The sequence below is a fragment of the Triticum urartu genome, chromosome 5A, assembly GCF_056163025.1.
Source record: "Triticum urartu cultivar PI428250 chromosome 5A, HENAU_Tu73, whole genome shotgun sequence".
NCBI lineage: Eukaryota > Viridiplantae > Streptophyta > Magnoliopsida > Poales > Poaceae > Triticum > Triticum urartu.
Genome location: NC_141877.1, coordinates 515,792,752 through 515,813,980, shown reverse-complemented (window position 1 = coordinate 515,813,980; position 21,229 = coordinate 515,792,752). Strand labels below are relative to the sequence as shown.

Genomic DNA, 21,229 nt, shown 5'->3' with positions numbered 1-21,229 from the left:
AGAAACCTAGATCGGGAGTTCCGCCGCCAGAAGCCTCCGTAGCAACCGAAAACCAATCTAGGCCCTCTCCGGCACCCTGCCGGAGGGGGCCATCATCACCGGAGGGATGGAGGAGGATCCCGGAGGGGCCATTATTGTCATGGAGGCCAAGGACCAGAGGGGGAATGTCGGTGTCAAAACCGGCGGATCTCGGGTAGGGGGTCCCGAACTGTGCATCTAAGGCGAGTGGTAACAAGAGGCAGGGGACACGGTGTTTACCCAGGTTCGGGCCCTCTTGATGGAGGTAATACCCTACGTCCTGCTTGATTGTTCTTGATGATATGAGTATTACAAGAGTTAATCTACCACGAGATCGTAGAGGCTAAGGGCGTGTTTTGTTCGTGTCCTCGTCCGAACATGCCTGGCCTGAAGCCTTCCTGGAACTTGCCTGCACATTGTTTGGTTTGTATCCTGGAGAAAAAGGTGCTAGCCTGGCCTGGGCCATCGGGAGGGAAGGTTAGCCTGGTGAAAAGTTGCTGGCCTTGCTTAGCCTGGCCCAGGCAATTGAAACCGGACGCTTGGGTTCAGTAACCACAGCCGTCTGGGTCAAATAAAGCGATTTTTAGTACAGTTGTCAGATACTAGTACAACATCATCTATGTAACACTTTCTTTAGGCCATGTCCTCAGCCAAACACCATCTACCTAGGTGTGCCTGACCAGGAAAAAATGGACAGATATCCAGGCTGCTCCCAGGTTGGACTTATTGCTAGGCACAACACCCAGGGATCGATCCAAGCTAGCCCTAAACCCTAGAAGCTAGCCTATGGTATGATTGTATATTATCCTATGGACTAAACCCTCCGGTTTATATAGACACCGGAGAGGGCTAGGGTTACACAGAGTCGGTTACAAGGGAGGAGATCTACATATCCGTATTGCCAAGCTTGCCTTCCACACCAAGGAGAGTCCCATCCGGACACGGGACGAAGTCTTCAATCTTGCATCTTCATAGTCCAACAGTCCGGCCAAAGGATATAGTCCGGCTGTCCGGCGACCCCCTAATCCAGGACTCCCTGAGTAGCCCCGAACCAGGCTTCAATGACGACGAGTCTGGCGCGCAGATTGTCTTCGGCATTGCAAGGCGGGTTCTTCTCCAAATTCTGAATATCTGCTGAGTAGTGTCCGGCTCCCCATAAATGTTGCACTTCTCGGCTTCTGCGCCCAATAAGGGCTATCTTCCACGTGTCGACCGAATGCGAGGAGCCATGGCATTTTTACATTCGCCACCCTAGCCATGTAAATAAACTATCTATTAAAGGGACGGGGATTCTTAGATCCAAACCACACCACCCTCCCACGGCGAGTATCCATCGGAGTGCGCTCTGAAAAATCCATTCCAACATGGCCGGCCACCGTAGCTCCCGTAGCCCTAAGCCCGGTGACTGGGAGAAGTGTTCCGTCCCGCACAGCCAATTAGTAGAGTTGCAGACCCAGGGATTTCTCCCTCCGGCATATATGGTCCCCGTTCGAGCCGGGCTCGCCACGTATAATGGCGGGGAGCAAGCGGAGAGCTTCCCCAATCCCTCCAAGGGGGAGCGGGTATTCCTTGTCCCTTATTTACTAAGGGGACTTGGATTTCCAGTCCATCTGTTCCTCCGCGGGCTCCTGGAGTTTTACGGCCTCCAGTTGCATAATTTCACCCCTGCTTCCATATTACACATCGCTGGTTATGTTGCCCTTTGCGAGCTGTTTCTGGGCTGCGAGGCTCATTTCGAGCTGTGGAAGAGGCTATTCTGCCTTGTGCCCCGTACACAGGAGGGGTCGCTATATCAAGTGGGTGGAGCCGAAAAATGGCGCATCGCCGGGACCGGATACCTGTCCGGTACCCCGAAGAAGACGTCCGAAGACTGGCCTTCGGAGTGGTTTTACATGGAGGACGTCCACCTTCCAGATCCTGTTCGGAGGAGTCTTCCCGAGTTCCACAATGCTCCTCTGAAGAAATGCCGAAGCTGGCACCCACGGAGCCCCCAGGAGGAAGATAACGGAGAAGTCCTTTACCTGATGGTCCGGATTAAAGTGCTGGCTCAATCAGGATTGACAATAAACGAGGTTATGTCAATATGCATAATGCGGGGGGTGCAGCCACTTCAATATCGAGGGCACCCCTTGTGGTGCTTTAACGGGGAAGATGATGCCACCCGCTGCGGGCGTAAGGGACCCGACTCCGCTGCTGCTTTAGCAAAAATTCTGTCTGAGTTGTTCAAGGGAGAGGAAGAGGAGTTCATCCGTATTAAGCCACGGGATGGATTCTCCATGTACAACCCTCCAAGCTGGGTGAGCTGTCACTCTTTACTCCCAACCTTCCCGCATTGTTCGTCGTAAATACTCACCTTGCCATTTCACGGTAGGAACTGCGAAAAGCTGTAAGGGAGGTCAACAGCCCGCCTCCACAACCGGAGGACCCTGACCGGGCCCTCGATCCCGGACTAGAAGAGGATCCGGACATATTTGTGGAGCTGATAGACAGGATGTTCTATCAATTGAGCTGCGATGACGCCATGGTGGCCATCATAGCCGACTATCCTGGGCTACTCCCTGCATCGCAGGTAAGGGAAAACCTGAGTCCCAACTTCCGAGAAGGATCCCCTTTTATGCACTTCACCTACCGTACACATATGGTGTTTTACAGGGAAGGCCTTCGGGACGCCACGCCGAACCCGCAGTGACTCGCCAACAAGGGGCACCGAAGCCGGGTAGGCCACAAAGGAAGGCGGCCAGGACTGAGACGCCGACGCAGATGTATGATACAAAACCTCGCTCCGTGGTTGTCGTCTTTCTTTAAAATATAATGACGTCCATGTTTCCTAATAGGAAAAACGCTCGCCGAACTATATCCGGAGAGGCTGCCGATCACGCCTCCACCAGTCGGGCTCCAGGGCCGGACATAGAGGCGGAAGCTAACACGGGGTGGACGCCGGATGCTCCTCCTATAGAGGATGCGGATAGACTATCTGCTACAAATTCCAAAGTGGAGAGCGCCATGAATCACAAGCGTCGCCCGGCCGTACTCCGTGACGCTTGTTTCTCCCAAGAGGCGTTCGATGCCTTCAACTCAAGAGACGCGTACATCTGTGCTGCTCAAAATGGTCTTGCCAGAGCCACGGACCAGTATGTAAAGGATATATGGGTAGGAAAATCTGACGATTATATATATCAGTAGCCCCTGAGACTTGAAATAGTTGACACAACTGATTTAAGGATCATTAATTGTGCAGGTTCTTATAGGGAAGAATGCCCAATTGTCTCAAGAGCTGGAAGAGTGCAAAGCCCAACTACAGGCCGCGGTGGCCGCGTTGAAGGAGTCCGAGAAGGCCCCCTCTGGTAACAGTTGCTTCCGTTGCAAAGAGTTACCGGTATCAGATAGTATGCGGCATGCATGAAAATATAACATTAGATATTTCAGATGACCCCGGAGTGAATCCGTAGGCCGTGCCAGGGGATGCGCAACGTGCTAATCGACAGCTAAATGCTGGTGAGCGCGTGCTTACGCGGGTCAGGCGGGAGAAAAATAATCTCCAGGACGCCAATATCCGGCTGGACGTGGAACTGAAAGACGTCCGAGCCCAGCTTGCGGACTCCGTGAAGGAGAATAAGCGGCTTCGACGCGGCATTTTTAGTAAGTGCTTGAACGAACTTTTGAAGGAGTTCGGCGAAGAAGCCGGCTAACAGAGTTATGTCTGCGGTATGCTGATGGGTCATTCCGCGGAGGAGATGCCCGGGTCTGCGGGTGATCTTCTACCAGAGCTCTCACAACTGCACGAACAAGTTCGGCAGGTGATGTAGGGTATTGCCCAAGCCTTGTGGCCATCCGCGTCCCCGCCAGGAGGCATGAGGGAGCTTATAGAGAAGCTCAAGGGAGCGCGGCGGCGCTTCCGATTATGGAAGATGTCAGCCTTCTGACAAGGTGCAAGGGAAGCCTGGGCTATGGTGAAGACGCGATATACCAAAGCTGACCCAAACCACATGGCCGAGGTCGGACCTGTGGGGCCCGATGGGAAAGAGAACCCCGTCAGTTTGGTGTATGACCAAGTAGAATTAGCCGCAAAGTATTCCCAACAGGATTGTAGGCTAGACAGCCTGTTGGATGGTAGAGAAGAAGAATTTAATCAGTCTTAGTGATTGTGTACTTCAAGTGACATATATAATGTCCCTAGCAAGATTGTAAATCATTTGTCATGGCGGACCTTTTCGCTTCGGCCTCTAGACCCGATAGTCTGGAGTGTATCCGAATACCCACTCCGTTATGTAAAAACAGGGGTATGCATGGAAACTAGGCGTAGGGGTCATAAGTGCTTGAACAGACAAGTACCCAACTAGCTATGTTATATTACATGGATAGTAAGAAACATCTTCCAGGGAGAATAGTTACGTTAAGGGTTCCTTTCTTTGGGTACGCATGCCCTAATGTGCATGTCCGAACTGCGAAAAGAGACGCAAGCTATAAACATCTGGGGGCATGTGTCAAATTAAATAAAAGTCATAAAGTCATCTTTTGTTCACTGACTGAATATTCCCTTAAGAACGCTAGCTTTTGGCTTCACCCAGTCTGAGGTACACATCTGGCTGACCCGGTAGTAACAATCGCAGAGATGCTCCCCTTATGCCCTAGCCGAATTAACGGGAACATAGGGCATAAATACAAGAGCCAGGCAACCCAGCTTGTCCAAAACTTAAGTCATATCGATGCATATAATGGCGAAAAAAGGTACATGCGGAAGAATAACACATGTGTGGGGCATAAAGCATAGAAAAATAGTTATATTAAGCTTCTGTATAAGAAGCCCCCAGGTATAATGAGCGCGGTTAGCGCGTCAAGATTGTGTAACCAAGACACAAGTTTAGCCTTTTAAGGCCTTGAGGAGAATAAAACGAGAGAAGGAGAGAGAAGACAGATAATTGATATGCAAAAAATTGACAGAGGTAAGGAGACGAACATATAGTCCGACACTAGGTGTAGAATCTTTGGAGTCTAGCAGCATTCCATGGGTTTGGCTCGAGTCGATTGTCCGTTGCATCCCGCAGACGGTACGCTCCACCGGGCAGAACCTGGTCAATAATGAAGGGACCTTCCCATTTGGGCTTGAGCTTGTTCTTTTTCTTCTCCGGCAGGCGTAGAACTAGTTTGCCAATGTTATATGTTTTGGCCCGTACTTCTCTGCTTTGATACCTTCGAGCCTGTTGCTGATAGAATGCGGAACGGGCATTTGCCATGTCGTGCTCCTCCTCCAGGGTGTTGATAACCCACAAGTATAGGGGATCGCAATAGTTTTCGATAAGTAAGAGTGTCAAACCCAACGAGGAGCTAAAGGTAGAACAAATATTCCCTCAAGTTCTATCGACCACCGATACAACTCTACGCATGCTTGACGTTCGCTTTACCTAGAACAAGTATGAAACTAGAAGTACTTTGTAGGTGTTCTTGGATAGGTTTGCAAGATAATAAAGAGTACGTAAATAAAAAGTAGGGGCTGTTTAGATAAAGAAACAATAAAGTAAATATAGCGAGTGTGGAAAAGTGGTGGTAGGAGTTGCGAAATTGCCCCTAAGCAATTGACTACTTTACTAGACCGATAGCAAGTATTATGTGGGAGAGGCCACTGCTAGCATGTCATCCCTGACTTGGAATTCTATGCACTTATGATTGGAACTATTAGCAAGCATCCGCAACTACTAATGTTCATTAAGGTAAAACCCAACCATAACATTAAGATATATTGGTCCCCCTTCAATCCCGTATGCAGCAATTTCTATACTAGGTTGAAGCTTCTGTCACTCTTGCCCTCCAATACATAGTCCTATCAACATACAACTAACCCTAGGGTGTGATCCACATGTGCAATCATATGATGGGCACCAAAGGACAACAACATAACCACAAGAAAATTAAATCAATCATAGCAATTCATCAACCACCAATAGGAAAACAAAAATCTACTCAGACATCATAGAATGGCAACACATCATTGGATAATAATATGAAGCATAAAGCACCATGTTCAAGTAGAGGGTACAGCGGGTTGCGGGATAGTGGACCGCTATAGATAGAGGGGGGGAGGTGATGGAGATGTTGGTGAAGATGGCGGAGGTGTTGGTGTAGATCGCGGTGATGATGATGGCCCCCGGCGGCACTCCGGTGCCACCGGAAGCGAGGGGGAGAGAGCCCCCCTCCTTCTTCTTCTTCCTTGACCTCCTCCCTAGATGGGAGAAGGGTTTCCCCTCTGTTCCATGGCCTCCACGGCACGGGAGGGGCGAGAGCCCCTCCGAGATTGGATCTGTCTCTCTGTCTCTCTCTCTGTTTCTGCGTTCTCAGATTCTTCCCTTTCGCCGCTTCTTATATTCCCGGAGATCCGTAACTCCGATTGGGCTGAAATTTTGACAGGATCTCTATCCGGATATTAGCTTTCTTGCGGAGAAAGAAGGGCATCAACTGCCTTATGGGGTGGCCACGAGGGTCAGGGGCGCGCCTGCCTCCCCAGGGCGCGCCCCCTACCTCGTGGGCCCCTCGAGCATCGTCTCACGTGGATTCTTCTTCCCAAAAATCATATATATTTCAAAAAAATCTCTGTCAATTTTTATTCCGTTTGGACTCCGTTTATTATGGATATTCTGCGAAACAAAAAACATGCAACAAACAGGAACTGGCACTGGGCACTGGATCAATATGTTAGTCGCAAAAATAGTATAAAAAGTTGCCAAAAGTATATGAAAGTTGAATAATATTGGCATGGAACAATCAAAAATTATAGATACGACGGAGATGTATCAACATCCCCAAGCTTAATTCCTGCTCGTCCTCGAGTAGGTAAATGATAAAAAGATAATTTTTGATGTGGAATGCTACCTAGCATAATCTTGATCACATATCTAATCATGGCATGAATATTAAGACACGAGTGATTCAAAGAAATAGCCTATCATTTAGCATAAAAACAATAATACTTGAAGCCTACTAATAAAGCAATCATGTCTTTTCAAAATAACATGGCCAAAGAAAGTTATCCCTACAAAATCATATAGTCTGGCTATGCTCCATCTTCACCACACAAAATACTCACATCATGCACAACCCCGATTACAAGCCAAGCAATTGTTTCATACTTTTGACGTTCTCAAACCTTTTCAACCTTCATGCAATACATGAGCGTGAGCCATGTACATAGCACTATAGGTTGAATAGAATGGTGGTTGTGGAGAAGACAAAAAGGAGAAGATAGTCTCACATCAACTAGGCGTATCAACAGGCTATGGAGACGCCCATCAATAGATATCAATGTGAGTGAGTAGGGATTGCCATGCAACAGATGCACTAGAGCTATAAGTATATGAAAGCTCTAACTGAAACTAAGTGGGTGTGCATCCAACTTGCTTGCTCATGAAGACCTAGGGCATTTGAGGAAGCCCATCGTTGGAATATACAAGCCAAGTTCTATAATGAAAATTCCCACTAGTATATGAAAGTGATAACTCAAGAGACTCTCTATATGAAGAACATGGCGCTACTTTGAAGCACAAGTGTGGAAAAAGGATAGTTGTAGCGACCCGACCTCAAACGGTCAAGCCTCTGTGTATCCGTGCCATCCCTGGATCGGTATGCTGGCAAACAGTACATCAATGTATATATCAAAGTGCAATCACATGTATAAATAACGTACTAGTAAGATGCCCGTGCGTTGCACGGAATAACTATGCATGTGTTCAGATTGACGTATGTCGGGTCATCCCATGTATGTTATCAATATGCTTTTCCAAATATTCAATTATGTTCCCGAGCTTACATACATCCAAATGAATAGTAAATGCAAACAATATAGAATTTTTCAGTATTACACACACGCACATACACACACCATACGGGATGGGCATTAGCCACCCAAACCCAATACACACACGCACATACACACACCATACGGGCTGAGCATTAGCCACCCAAACCCAACATGCGTAAACAACTACTCCCTACATCATCCTTGGTAACATGAACAAGAGCATCGTCAACCAGTAACCTGACAAACTGCAGTTAACTCTCATACAGAAAAAAAAGATATTGTACACAGAATCCCAAAATAGACCAACACAGGAGAGCACAAAAAGGACGACGACGACTACATCGCTAGTCTCATGACCATGGGGTTCCAGCCATGTCGACGCCCATACACTTCCTGCACCACCATCACCAGCTTGTTGGATCTATGTCACAACAGTCCTCAAAGAGCTCCTTTCTGCAAGGTTGCTCAAGATGTTAGGAACTGACAAACACACAAAACTACATTGTTTGGATCCCCAGGACCTTCTTTTAGTCGTTTGCTCAAAACCATCTATGCTAACAATGTTGGCCCTCGAGCTCTGGCTTCATCCATCTTCTCACCTAAAAGGAAATAAGGTAATCAGTACTGCATATATATAATGGTCTGTAGTATATTTAGACAAACGAAAAAACAAGGAGCTTGTAGAGGGTATGTACTCTGTAGTATATTTAGGCAAAGGAAAAAACATTGAACAACACTTGTACATTTTGTACGGAAGCAAAGAAACAAATTGTTAAGTAAAAGATGTTTTTGAATCATATGTATTTAGAAGGGGTGAGTCCACATGCATGTAGATACAAAAATATTAGTATTGGACTACTTGTAACTTTGTTACATCAACCAGGTTTCTGCGAAGAAAAACAAAATGCCAATAACAGACAGAAAGGAAACAAATATTCAGGGTGTGCCCTGAAAATTGGATGTGGAGCTACCAACCAAATGAAATGCGTTGATGACAAAGCAACCTGCTGTCGGCATTGTTTGAATTATTATTATTATTATTAACAAAGGGAGTAACAAAGGAAACTACTAAAAACAATTCAAACACACATATAATTGTTGTTACAAAAAATCATGAACACTAAAGCAAGTATCTAAGTTGTCTTTCCGTAAATCCTCCACATGACCCTAGTTAGATAGATATAATTTTTACGGCAACCAAATTGTACTTGAGTGATTTATACCTTGGACTACATGCTGAGAACTTCTTTGTAGACTATGTTCTTTGTAATATTTGCAGTGGAGTTGGACTGGCCTTCCTTTTTTTTACCCGGTATAGTAAGAATCTTCATATTACTTCTAGATGTAGCTCTAGAAAGAGCAACATAGAGCTGCCCGTGTGAAAATACCGGTTCAGGGAGGTATACACCAACATTTGGTATAGTTTGTCCTTGTGCCTTGTTAATGGTCATAGCAAAGCTAAGTCTAACTGGAAACTGCTTCCTCTTGAACCTAAATGGAAACATCTCATCGTCTGATGGGCAAAGAGGAATTCGAGGAAGGAACACCCTCTTACCAGCATGCTGGCCCAACACAATCTCAGCATCTATTGCATTCCTCATGAATCCTCGGACAATCAACCTCGTCCCATTGCACAAACCACTCGCTGGGTCAATGTTGCGTAACAATATAATAGGGCAATTAATTTTCAGCTTTAGGATATGGGGAGGTAGCCCATTAGGTGTTAATGAATTCAAGAATTCTGCAGGGTAGTAGTTGTGTGGATCATCCTCCGCGTGATCAAAACTGTAGTATATCATTTCCTCCCCAGGAAACCTCTCAATCATTTTCATGTTAATATTGTCAACGTACTCATTCCGAGTTGACAAAATTGCTCGGGACGTTATGTAATTTCGATCCAAGAGGTTTTCTTCTAGGGTCATCTGGAAAACACTTTCAATAAGCTTATCAATATCAGTGGCATCGCTGGTGTATGGTACACAAATCTCATCTGGAAGCCGTATGTAATCATCATCCACGGTATCTTCAGTGCCATTCCCAACACGAAGAAGGTAATCAGCAAACCATGGATCGATCTGAGCCCTCATATTACGAACAAGTCTTAGTTGTCTCATATTCTCCCAAAGGTAAGACTTACGCAGCGTCGCGTCAGTTATTTGGGACCTTGTTCCCTTACGAACAACAGGAAGCACTTGTCTGAAGTCTCCCCCCAAACACAATTGTCTTTCCACCAAACGGCAGGTCAGGTCGAGCCATGATGTCCCTCATGCTATTGTCAAGGGCCTCGACCGCCTGCCGCTTTGTCATGGAGGCCTCGTCCCAAATTATGAGGGACGCCCTCATAAGAAGCTTAGCTGTCCCACTTTGCTTGGTGAAACTGCAGACCCCACCGTCTTCGGTGTTCAATGGTATTTTAAACCTTGAGTGTGCAATCCTCCCTCCAGGCAAGATGGATGCAGCAACGCCTGATGTCGCTGTTGCAACAGCTATTTTACCCTCGGCACGTACTTTTGCAAGTAGTGCTTTGTACAGATAAGTATTTCCCGTGCCTCTGGGTCCATCAACAAAGAACACACCTCCTTGGCCACTATTGATGGTCGCAAGTATCTCATCATATGCATATCTCTGTTCTGGGTTTAGGAAAGATGACAAGCCAAGGTGTTCTGGGTCCACCTCTATCGTGGACTCCTCTATGATCTCCCTAGACTCATTATCCGAGGCATCATATGACTTGTCAATTTCTGGGAGAGGGAATGATGATATGTCCTTACCCATCGATTCAAGCATATTCTTTATATCTAATAGTGCCATCTGCTCAACTGCATGGGGGCACATTTGTGTTAGTCGATAGTCTTCTGTCATAGCTTCCATGTGTCTGTCCCATAGGCCACGCACATTGCTGGGTTCACAAAAGACCAATATAGTGGCAAATAGCCTCTGAAGGGAAGATGGCATATGAAAAACCTTAGCCTCATCAAGACACTCGTTGATAGTATTATCTGACTCGATAACACCCCTCCTTTCAGCAGCTTCATGGAATGTCGAGTAAACAATACCATTCATTGTTCTAAGGTCTTGGAAGGATGTAGAACCTGTGACATGGTTTAGAAGCACTCTAAGATAACACCTCTCCCCTTCAGCTGGATGTGCAGACACAATTCTCCCAATCTGTGTGCGTTCATCCCTCCTTTTCCAATACTTTCCACCTGACATCCAAACAAAATAAGATGGGAAATCCTTATATAAAATTCCTCGAGCCAACTCATATTTCTTGTTTGCCTCAAAATACTCAGTTAGCATGGTCTTGGAAGCTCCTTCTTGAGAGAGGACATCATTCTGATTTGCACCCACTGGAAATGACACCATGTGCATATTAGGGAGGTGGAGTTGGAGTTGTCTAACAGATGGAAATATCTGACTAAGGTCAAAACCATATATCCTCCATAATGCTTCTGGTGGAGTAACCCACCTGGAATCTCGGTATTTCTTTATCTCATCAATGTTCCTATCACTATCCACCTCATCGATAGAAACAGATGCTCGATCATGCCCCTTATATATGTATTTAAAGAGGTACTTTACAGCTTTTATGCTTGAGCAAACCTCAACATTGATGTGGCAATTATACCTTCTTAGTAGGTAAGGATTATATGGAACAACCCACCTATTGTCTAACTCTTGGCCACGTACCTTTGCACAGCGTCCATCATCTCTCCTCCTATATATGAGATATGAGTCCTTTCCCTGAAGGGTTGACACATTAAATGGTCATGGATAATGGTTCTTGCAGCTACCTTTCTGCATGCACACGTTCTTGGGGTTTAGGACTCCACACGGACCATGCATCATGTGCTTCACGACCATTTTGTACAACTCAGGATACTTGGATTTGTCTGGCAATTCAGCAGATATGAGACAGTCATATTGCTCTGGGCATGTTAGCTTGTACCTCCCCTCCATGATTAGGAGGAAATGAGCATGTGGTAGACCTCTTTTCTGGAACTCAACTACATACACATATGCTGCTACCTTACCAAGAATGTGCCTTTTAAAAAGTTGTATCTTGAGGTCTTCCAACTTTGCTCGAAATACTCGTACAATAAGATCAGGACGATCCTGTGGGGTTTGTCCAGGCTCTAGCTCACTAATTATTTCATCCCAATTAGGGTTGCAAGTCATGGTTAAAAAAATATCTGGCTTCCCATACTTTTGCACCAAGGTCATGGCATCAAGGTATCTTCGTCTCCTATCTCTTCTTCCCCCAATAAATGATGAAGGAACTATAGTCCGTTTGCCCACTTCATCCGCATGGTTTTCCCCAGCTTGAAGGCTATCGACAACACCTTGGTATAGATCAGCACGTATTTGTTTCTAGTGTTTTTTATATAGTCCAATCTTGAGCTTTCAACCTTGATGTACATATCAACCACATATTGTTGGAATAGTCCTTTACCGTATAGCATGGTGTTAAATACACCACGACGCATTTGAAACTTGTAGCAATAGTAGTCTCTAACGGAGACGCATAATCGACTATTTGTATATGAACCTATAAAATGAGAGATAACAAAAGGACAATATTGGGAATCAGGAAAAGTAAGTACAATGAGGATAAACAACATTAACACATGTTATTTTCGTTATATGAATTACCTAGACTCTGTCGACCACTGCGACGGGACTGAAGCAGCTCATTCAAGCTGACACCATTCTTTAGGATTTCAGGATGCCAACCAATCTCCCTCTTGGGAAGAATAAAGGGTAAGACAACGGATCATAACATCCATAATATGGTTGGATGCTATATCTCTTGTTGTCGTTGCCGAACAATACTATGCTACGCTCAAAGTACTTACAGAGTTCACTACCCTCAACCCAAATAGCTGCAACCTCTGATGATATAGGCACATTATACCTCCGTTGGTCCAACCTCATGTCGGTGTTCAGTTCAATACGGTATTCCTCAAGGTCATCAACTCCACCTAGATTCCTGAACGTTTCAGAATAAGGATTATCCTTTAGGATGTCAACAAGCCTTTGAATGACATCTCGGTCTAGGTTCGGGGAGCGCCGAAACCTATGTTGTAAACCGGGATCGTCATCATAGAAGTAGAGTTCCAAATGCTTTGGCTCATCTTGAGTTGGACCAAATGAGAAGATGTTGTGGTAAATCTGACCGTGAGCTCGAAACATATAGACTCCTGACTTCATGTTTGTGTATCTGTTGTCCAGACTGACTCCAAGGGTAGTGAATGAAAAAGTGTCCATTGAAGTATCGAATGTTATCCCTAAAATGCACGGCATTGGGATCTGAACTTGTGTATAGCATTTTAAGTTCCAAGGGTGGTTCTAAGTGTGCCAACTTAACTTTTCCAGACCGGCAACAAAATCCATTTGTCTCATACTGGAACCTCTTTGCACCACAATGCTTGCAATCAGGTTTAGGTGCCAGCGTGTGAGTACTTACAGGTATATTCTCGTAGACACGATCATATGGATCAGGAACTGCTGTAAATGCATCCATCATGTCATCACAGTCTTCATCATCGCCTACATATACATGAGATGAATAGTGTTATATAGGTCTTGCAGTTTTTGTGCAATACATGTAGGGAAGTAAGGCATCCACGACAATGGCAATACCTCTGCCAGCAAATATGAAGTACTCATCATCTTCTTCTTCAGACTAATTATCGTCCGCAACAAAGCTTTCTGTTGGGGAACCTAGACATATGAAGCCATTGGGAGCCAATTATGAATTGTCCATTCTAAGTTATAAGGATGGTTCTGAATGTGTGTTATAATATAATCAGTAATGAAAAGAAGGCATCCACACCATAAGCATACCTGTGTTAGGGAAAACTCTGTGATCCTCTTCCACCGCTTCAGGTATGCTTTCAAGATTACCTGTTATTTCAATGATAGTGTAAAATACCGGCTCAACCTTTGAAAAAATTATAATATAATCAGTAATGAAAAGAAGGCATCCACACCATAAGCATACCTGTGTTAGTGAAAACTATGTGATCCTGTTCCACCGCTTCAGGTATGCTTTCAAGATTACCTGTTATTTCAATGATAGTGTAAAATACCGGCTCAACCTTTGAAAAAATTGGTGAGATAAACGAATGTGTATGTGAGAATTACCTTGAACCGTAGCAGAAGTTTGCTCCAGCGTACTTGGGCAGCTAAAGACATAAGAGCTTGATGATAGATGTCCCACCAACGAACCTTTAGGGCACTGCATTGCGACAGAATCCTTATAGAGGGTATCTCGTTTGGCTGCGTAGCTTGCTTTACGCTGAGCTAGGAGTGGTTGCCGCTCTTCGGGTGGTAGGCTTTTCCTACGTGCTCGCTGGCGTGCATTTCTTTCTTGCCTCTCATCTAGCGTCAAACTTTGCCTACGTGCTCGCTGGCTTGCATTCCTCTCATCAAGTGTCATGTGTTGTCTTTTCTCTCTTCTCTGTGCATTAATCCTTTCCTTCTCATTTGGTGTTAAATTTTGCCGACGTGCTCTCACACGTTCTCACCTTGCTTGGATTTGTTCAGGGGTACGGCTAGCATATCTTAGTGCTTCGCGTGCACGCTTTTTCCCTACAGTATTTTACGATGAATTAATTAAGTGGGTAAACAAAATTACATAAGCACACACTTTCGCCTTATAGACTTACCTTTGGAACTTTCTCCTCGCTCCAAGTACTCAATTGATGTCAGCATACCATTATTAGTAGGAAAAATCACAGCTGATTGGTTTGTCACTTCATCATCCGAAGAAGACGAGTAACTCAAATGCATCACACATGTCGGCTCGCGTATAAATAGACCTGTCTGAGTCGGTGGCATGCCATTGGGCCCAGTTCTGTGGGACTTATTATTGTCATCGACCACTGTGTTATTTAAAGTTGAACCAATAGTCAGATTATACAAATATATGCAAAAAGATTGTTCCGCCAAGCGATAAGGGACAAGATAGCAACCTTTTTGTTTTCCTTTATTGCTTTGTTGGCACGAGGATTGTAACATTTGGGCGCAAGACCTGATTATTTCTCCCCAAAACAGAAGAGTATGAGGTTAGCCAAATGAATTAAAAGCTCAAAACACAAAAGCCAATAGGAATGTTATATGTAATCTAACAAGAATAATATTCTTTGCCAAAAGACAACATGATATTTTGTTTTAAGCCAATGACATGTATGATAAATTTAGAGCAATTTATATTTAGATCTGAAATTGCACATATGATAAATTTCATCATCATCAAGTAACAATATGAATAAAACAAATGATATGCACATGTATGGTAGCCAAAAACTACAAATCAGAACATAGTAGTATACAGAAGTGATCAAGTATGAATTTTTCACAGCATTTCCATAGAACCTATCACAATAGTTTCCAAGCATGTCTAATAATAGGCTTCACAACTTCCAGTCAACAGTGGGAGTATGAAGCATGATGCACTCGCACATACTGAATATTCAGCCTAACTCACCCAGCATGTCCTGACCTTGTGATTATTCAGTTTCACACCTAAATCCAAGGGTTTCTCCTGGAGACTTCTATTTTCTAAGCTTGATGAGTATCTTTTGGACCTGCCATGTGGATCGTCATTTTAACAATCAGTGATTCGGTGAGAAAAAAATTCCAATTGTAGTTGGAGCTGCCACTGAGTATTTATGTGCATATTTAGTACCAATGCATATTTACTATTTGGTTAACTTAAGAAACTATACTTCAAGATTTCAATTGTAAGCAATATCGCAATACAAGTATAATGTGGTACTACAAAAGTATAACATCAATTGACAAGGATGTGGCTATCCGTGGTCCAGCAATCTATGCCAATAGATGAATAAAAAATCAAACTGCTATTATATTCGCTAATTATCAGTGCTAGCATTTATTGTGTAAAAATCATATTAGAATAGAAGTGGGCTAGCATAGCAATCTAAGCATAGTAAACCATTCCTCTAGTACTGGTGCTTGGTCTCCTAATCAGATCAGTCATTTCTGTCATTGCACATCTACAATTGCACAAGTAAGAAGATCCACCCATACCTTGGTCCTTCACGAAGTAGAACAGAAGATGAAGTCCTCACAATCCGTTCAATCTGAAGAATGCCGTGACCAGCGTTTGGCTTCTTTGGGTGCAGCAGCGAGAGTCCCATTTGCTTTATATTGGTCTACAATAGTAGTTTCTAGACGGCTCCACATTGGCGCGCGGATTTGAACTCAGAGTGCTAGAAAATTTGATATATATATATATATATATGGGCCTACAAGGATGGTTTCTAGACAGTTCCACCTGGGCGCGCGGGTTTGGCAGAAAATTTGAATTTGGGAGGCGGCATGGGTGGACAGGGTGACAGTAGCCAAGAATAGCGCGCCGGTGGGGAAGGGCAAGGAGTAGTATGTGGTGACGCCGCCGCCGCTGTGAATGAGCAGCTCATAGCCGGCGGCGTACTTGGGGCAGTCAGCGTTGGAGGAGAGGGTGAAGGGGGCGGATGAGACATCGAGGAGGGGGAGATGGTGGCGATGGTGGGCGGAGGTCGGTGGGAACACTACCGCAGAGGAAGAGGCAGAAGATCCGTCGGCGGCGGACCAGCGGCGGCCAGCGGCGGAGGACACGGGTGAGACGGCGGAGGGGGCGACAAGGGGGAGAGAGGTGGCAGTGATGATCTACGCTAAGCCTGCAGCAGCAGAGGAGGAGGCAGTACAGGCGTCGTTAGGCGAACGGCGGCGGCGGCCTGCTTGCCGAGGTTGGCATCGGACGGGGAAGGGGGTAGAGCCACGGAGGAGACGGCGAGGAGGATGGGGTCGTCGCGGCGGTGAGAGGTGGGGCTGGTAGAAGGCATAAGGCGGGGGAGGGGGTGGGGAGGGGGGGAGGGGTTGAACGGCGCCGGCAGCTGCCACATCGCCGGATCGATTCCAGCGCTGCCGGCAGCGGTTCGTACGGTGCCTCCCATTCTGGAGAGGAGATGGATAAGGTCGATAGTTGTTTTCTTACCTGGTGGGGGTGGGGCAAAGACTCGAACAGGAAAGATGGACTGAGGGGGCTTATCTTCAAATATGTGATGCAGCGGGCGTTTTTTTGCAAAATGTACCACAGATTGATTACAGTGCGTTGGATGCAGATCCGATGGTTGAAATTGAAGCAAGGCAGGCACACCATCATCACCAACTCGTATTTTTATAGGAGTAGAGAAAACTGATATATACCTCATAAGTCTCAGCGGAAACAAACATAAGGGTGTGGAGTCCATCAACGCCAACAGCAAGTTGAGTGTAGACCATAACCCTACAACGTAACTCTTACTCGTCGTAGAAAAGTCCCTGCAACATAAGACGTTGCAGCCCTGTAGGTCAGTACATTGAATGTACTCGCAAGTCACATCATAAGAATAATGAACCTATTTGTACATACAATTTGGCTGGTGGAAAGCTCTAAGTTTAATTTTTTTTGCATAAAGCTAGTTTTTCCCTAGAATAAAAGATATTATTCTACCACTAATGTATAGCATAGGACGAGTTGGTAAACCCAACTTAATCCATTCCCAAAGTTTCATTTAAAACCCAACTGTTTAATTAAGAGTGATGAGATCTCCCAGCATTTCCACTACTAGATGCTCAAGTTGTCCGTAACCGGGGACACGGCTAATCGATTAGGTTTTTAACACTCTGCAGAGGTTTGCGCACTTTTCCTCACAAGACTCGATCGCCTCCCTTGAAGTTCTCGCACTGCCTGGCGTTTGAGAACAGGATGACCGAGACATAGTCTTTCGAAAATGTCCCCCCCCCCCTTAACCCACGGATAGGCTGGTACACCTACATCATTCTACATCTGCTAGCCCATCTCGGAAGGGGTCACACTAATGACTCAACTAAGCCAGAGCCCATATTGGCTTGTGGCTGCACACGTAAGCTTCTAGACATGAGAATACGATTGATCTCTTTGAGCCTGGGCGGCCGACCACTAGTGGTGCACCACCATGGATTAACCATGCATGCTCCCACTGTACTTCGCCACCATTCAAACCAAATACCGCCCAGGTAGTTCATTTACATGTCTTGGTCCTGATTACTACTTTGTCACTCATGTCTCACCATGAACACTTCCCAATTCCACATCTACACTTGGCGAGGCAAAAATAAACTTACACGTTGGTGACAAGGATGTATAGGTCAGACCTACCTCAAATGAACTACTAAGTAACGGCATAGCCATCTGGCAACAAGAAATCCTACCATGCAATCCTACCTCAAAGGACTAAGTGCATAATAAAAACATAGGTAAATGGAAGAATGGTCAAATGTGAACTTTCCTGGTAATAGTCGATGAAGATTATATCGCTCTCAGAATTTTACTTAATAGAGCTATTCGTCACTCTCCGATGAAAATCTATAAGGTCAAACATTGCATTCACATAAGCAATCATTTCGGAGAACCAAAACATGCAACATGAAAAGACTCGGAAAATCCAAATGAACACACAACATACTTAACTATCAAAAGAAAATACTAAGTGCAAAACAACATAGGGCATGGGTGCCAAAAATTGTGACGTGGACCACAGTGCATACTAGGCATACGAGTAAAACTACTATAGACAGATCCTAATGTGTGAAAAATATCGTGAGATAGGTCCATGTGATAGGGTTTGGTAACGGTGACATGGTGCAAAAAGAATCACGTCAATCGGAGCTACGGTTTAGGAGATATGGCCAATTGAAGTTTGAATTAAAATCTGAATAAAGTTCAAATTTTAATTTGGCCAAAAGTTTTCAAAGTTGGTTTTCTAGATAAAGCTATTCGAGACAAACATTTTGCCGCTGGTTTCGTCGAATTTGGAGTTACGGTTAAAAAGATACAACCATTTGAAGTTTAGGGGCTAAACTGAAATTTACAGGGACCTGACTATGAAAGTTTTATTCGCGACCAGGTCCCTGGCCACGTGGCGGATTCTGGGTGGCTGAGCAGTGTTCGCGGCTTAGGCTAAACGGCGAACGGCCACTAAATAGGCAAAACAACGGCAGCGGCTTAATACAACAAAACCGAGGTCGGTTTAACTAAACCGCATGGTTTATTTAAAAAACCGTTGTTAACCGATTTAACACAAAAAATGGACCGGGCGAACGGCTTCTTACCGTCGACGACGACGACAAGGGACGGTGCCGCGGGCGTCGGGCGGCGGACGGGGCGGCGGTTCCGGCGGTCCTTAGCGGCGGGGAAGGAGGCGGCGGGGTCCGGCATGGTGTGGGCGACTGGATGGCGGTGACGGCGGGCGTCGGCGTGCACCGGACGGGGCAGAGGGAGGCGATGGAGCTCCGGTGAGCTGCGTGAACTCCGGCGGCTCGGGGTCGTTGGTTTGGCTGCTTCGGCGCGACCTAGGGGAAACCAATATGTCAAAACGATGCGCACAGGCTTGAGGATTAGGTGACGAAGAAAAGAGCGGCTTGGGTGCACCACCGGTGACATAATCGTCGGCGGAGGGTTTCGGCTCCGGCGAGATCCAACTGACGAAGGCGGTGGCTGTGAGGAGCGAGGGACGATGCGAAGTGGCAGAATGGAGAGAGGGGGCTCCGAGGCTTATATAGGCACAGAGAGGGGTGCTTGGGGCTGCGGGATAAGCTCTATCCCTAGAGCTTCGGCCGGCGGGTGCGTGCGTGTGCTCATCCAGCGGGAGGACCGGGAGGTTGGGGGTGACTCGGGTGGGGCCCTCCTGCAGCGGGCGCTGCGTGTGAGCGAGAGGGAGAGGCGGGGAGCGAAGGTGCTCGGGCGCTGGCCCTGGGCCGAATTGGCCAGCGGCTAGCAGCTGGCTGGGGCGCGGGGTGCTCCTGGGCCGAGCTGGCCACGGTCCAGGTGGTGTGTGTGTGTGTTGTTGTTTTTTTAAACATAAAGGAAACTATAGCAGAATAAAATGAAAATAAAAAATTAACATAGGCATATTATATACCAAAATGCTCAGAAAAATACCAAGAATAAGATGAACTATTTTCCAAGTTCCAATAAATTATAAAGAAAATCATAAAAGTCAAACAGTGCTACTGTTGCATTTAAAATCAACAAAAATCATTTTTAAAAATAGCAAAACGATTTCAAATTTATTTTCTCCTAATTTTCTATTGAAGAGAATCAGTTTACCCTTATTTCCATTTATTTACTTTTTGGAGAGAAATCATTTGAATTTAAAACTAGATAACTTCCAAGAGGATTTTGAATTTGAAATTTCAAACAACTTCCAAAGGAAAATGAGTTCCAAGTAACTTCAAAGTGACTTCCAAATTATTTATTTGAAACTCCCAACTCTCTTTCTTCAATTTTGAAGAAGTCATTTTATCTTCCCTCATGAACTCATTGAGTTGCTTAAAGTTTCTAAGTTTGAAATATTTCAAATGCAATTCAAATCATTTTCAAACCCCTTTTCATTTCTTTAAATGGAAGAAGTCATATTATCTTCACTCTAGGATCTTGTGATGAAATGAATTTGAATTCTTTGAGATCAAAATGCAAGATGAAATTTTTGGGAAAGTCCTTTTATTCCCTCTCATTCAACTTTCAAAAAGTTTCGATTTCCACTCAGTTTCACACAATCAATCACACAAGAATCGAACAAACAATCACAATTATTTATTTAATATAACATTCCAAAATTTAGAATTTTGGGATGTTACAAACTACCACCCTTAATATGAATCTTGTCCTCAAGATTCGGAGAGGCTAGAAAGAAGGTTAGGTTTGGGGGGGTCTCCTTGAAAATCCATTCATCAACACATGGTATGGGGTGCTACCACCCTTAGAATCATGGTTATGGTTCCGACAAACTCATGTACTCCGTCCTTTGCATTGACGGTGCCGGTCTTCTCATATTCTCCGAGATAACTCCTTCACTTTTGCTCTTCCGGTAAGGGCATGGCCTTTTCCTCAAAATCAGGAGTCCTTGCATCAAAATAGGATCCTTCTGAGACTTGACAGGTCTGGCACCAATGCTAAACAACTATCGAAAACCTCATGGTGGTCGACAATTTTTTGGTTTCTCCTGCAGGAAATGGGTCTGGGTTGAACCTCACCGCATAACCTACGATTGGCAATAGGGCCTATACAGGGTTTCCATCGTCCTGCCATTCTATGGCCTTTGGTTTGTCGTGTCGACACTCTTCTAGGGTTTTAAGGCTCTCTGATTTTCTATCAACATATGATAGCCCATGATAGAAGTCTCCGGTATGGGGGCCAATCCATCCCGTACTTGAATCATTACCACATACGCAGATAGTGAATCATGTATTCTAACACTTGGGCATCCTCACAAGCATTGCAGAACTTCTCTTCTCCATGAACTGGGTTCGAGTAAATCCATTTGTTCTGCAAGCCAAACAAAATCTCTATCGTTTCTTCACAACTCTTGTGTTTACGTAACCTCCTAT

At 45.2% G+C, this 21,229-nt stretch overlaps 1 protein-coding gene across 3 annotated transcripts; it reads right to left on the bottom strand.

Moving 5' to 3' along the window:
• Positions 1-7,757: 7,757 nt before the first annotated feature.
• Positions 7,758-16,774, bottom strand: LOC125510101 (uncharacterized). 3 transcript variants are annotated; one of them, XM_087521428.1, is made up of 11 exons: positions 15,866-16,774; positions 15,300-15,399; positions 14,785-14,843; positions 14,479-14,694; positions 13,955-14,401; positions 13,812-13,871; positions 13,655-13,714; positions 13,451-13,531; positions 13,275-13,357; positions 8,329-8,406; positions 7,758-8,260 (listed from the first exon to the last, which is right to left on the bottom strand). In XM_087521428.1, the coding sequence occupies exons 5-8, from the start codon at positions 14,247-14,249 to the stop codon at positions 13,494-13,496; spliced, it is 453 nt and encodes a 150-aa protein (XP_087377554.1). In that variant the 5' UTR covers positions 14,250-14,401; positions 14,479-14,694; positions 14,785-14,843; positions 15,300-15,399; positions 15,866-16,774; the 3' UTR covers positions 7,758-8,260; positions 8,329-8,406; positions 13,275-13,357; positions 13,451-13,493. The 3 variants fall into 3 exon arrangements, with proteins under 3 accessions (XP_087377554.1, XP_087377553.1, XP_087377555.1); XM_087521427.1 differs by having other exon boundaries at positions 7,759-8,406; XM_087521429.1 differs by having other exon boundaries at positions 7,759-8,406; positions 15,315-15,399.
• Between the last annotated feature and the right edge of the window lie 4,455 nt (positions 16,775-21,229).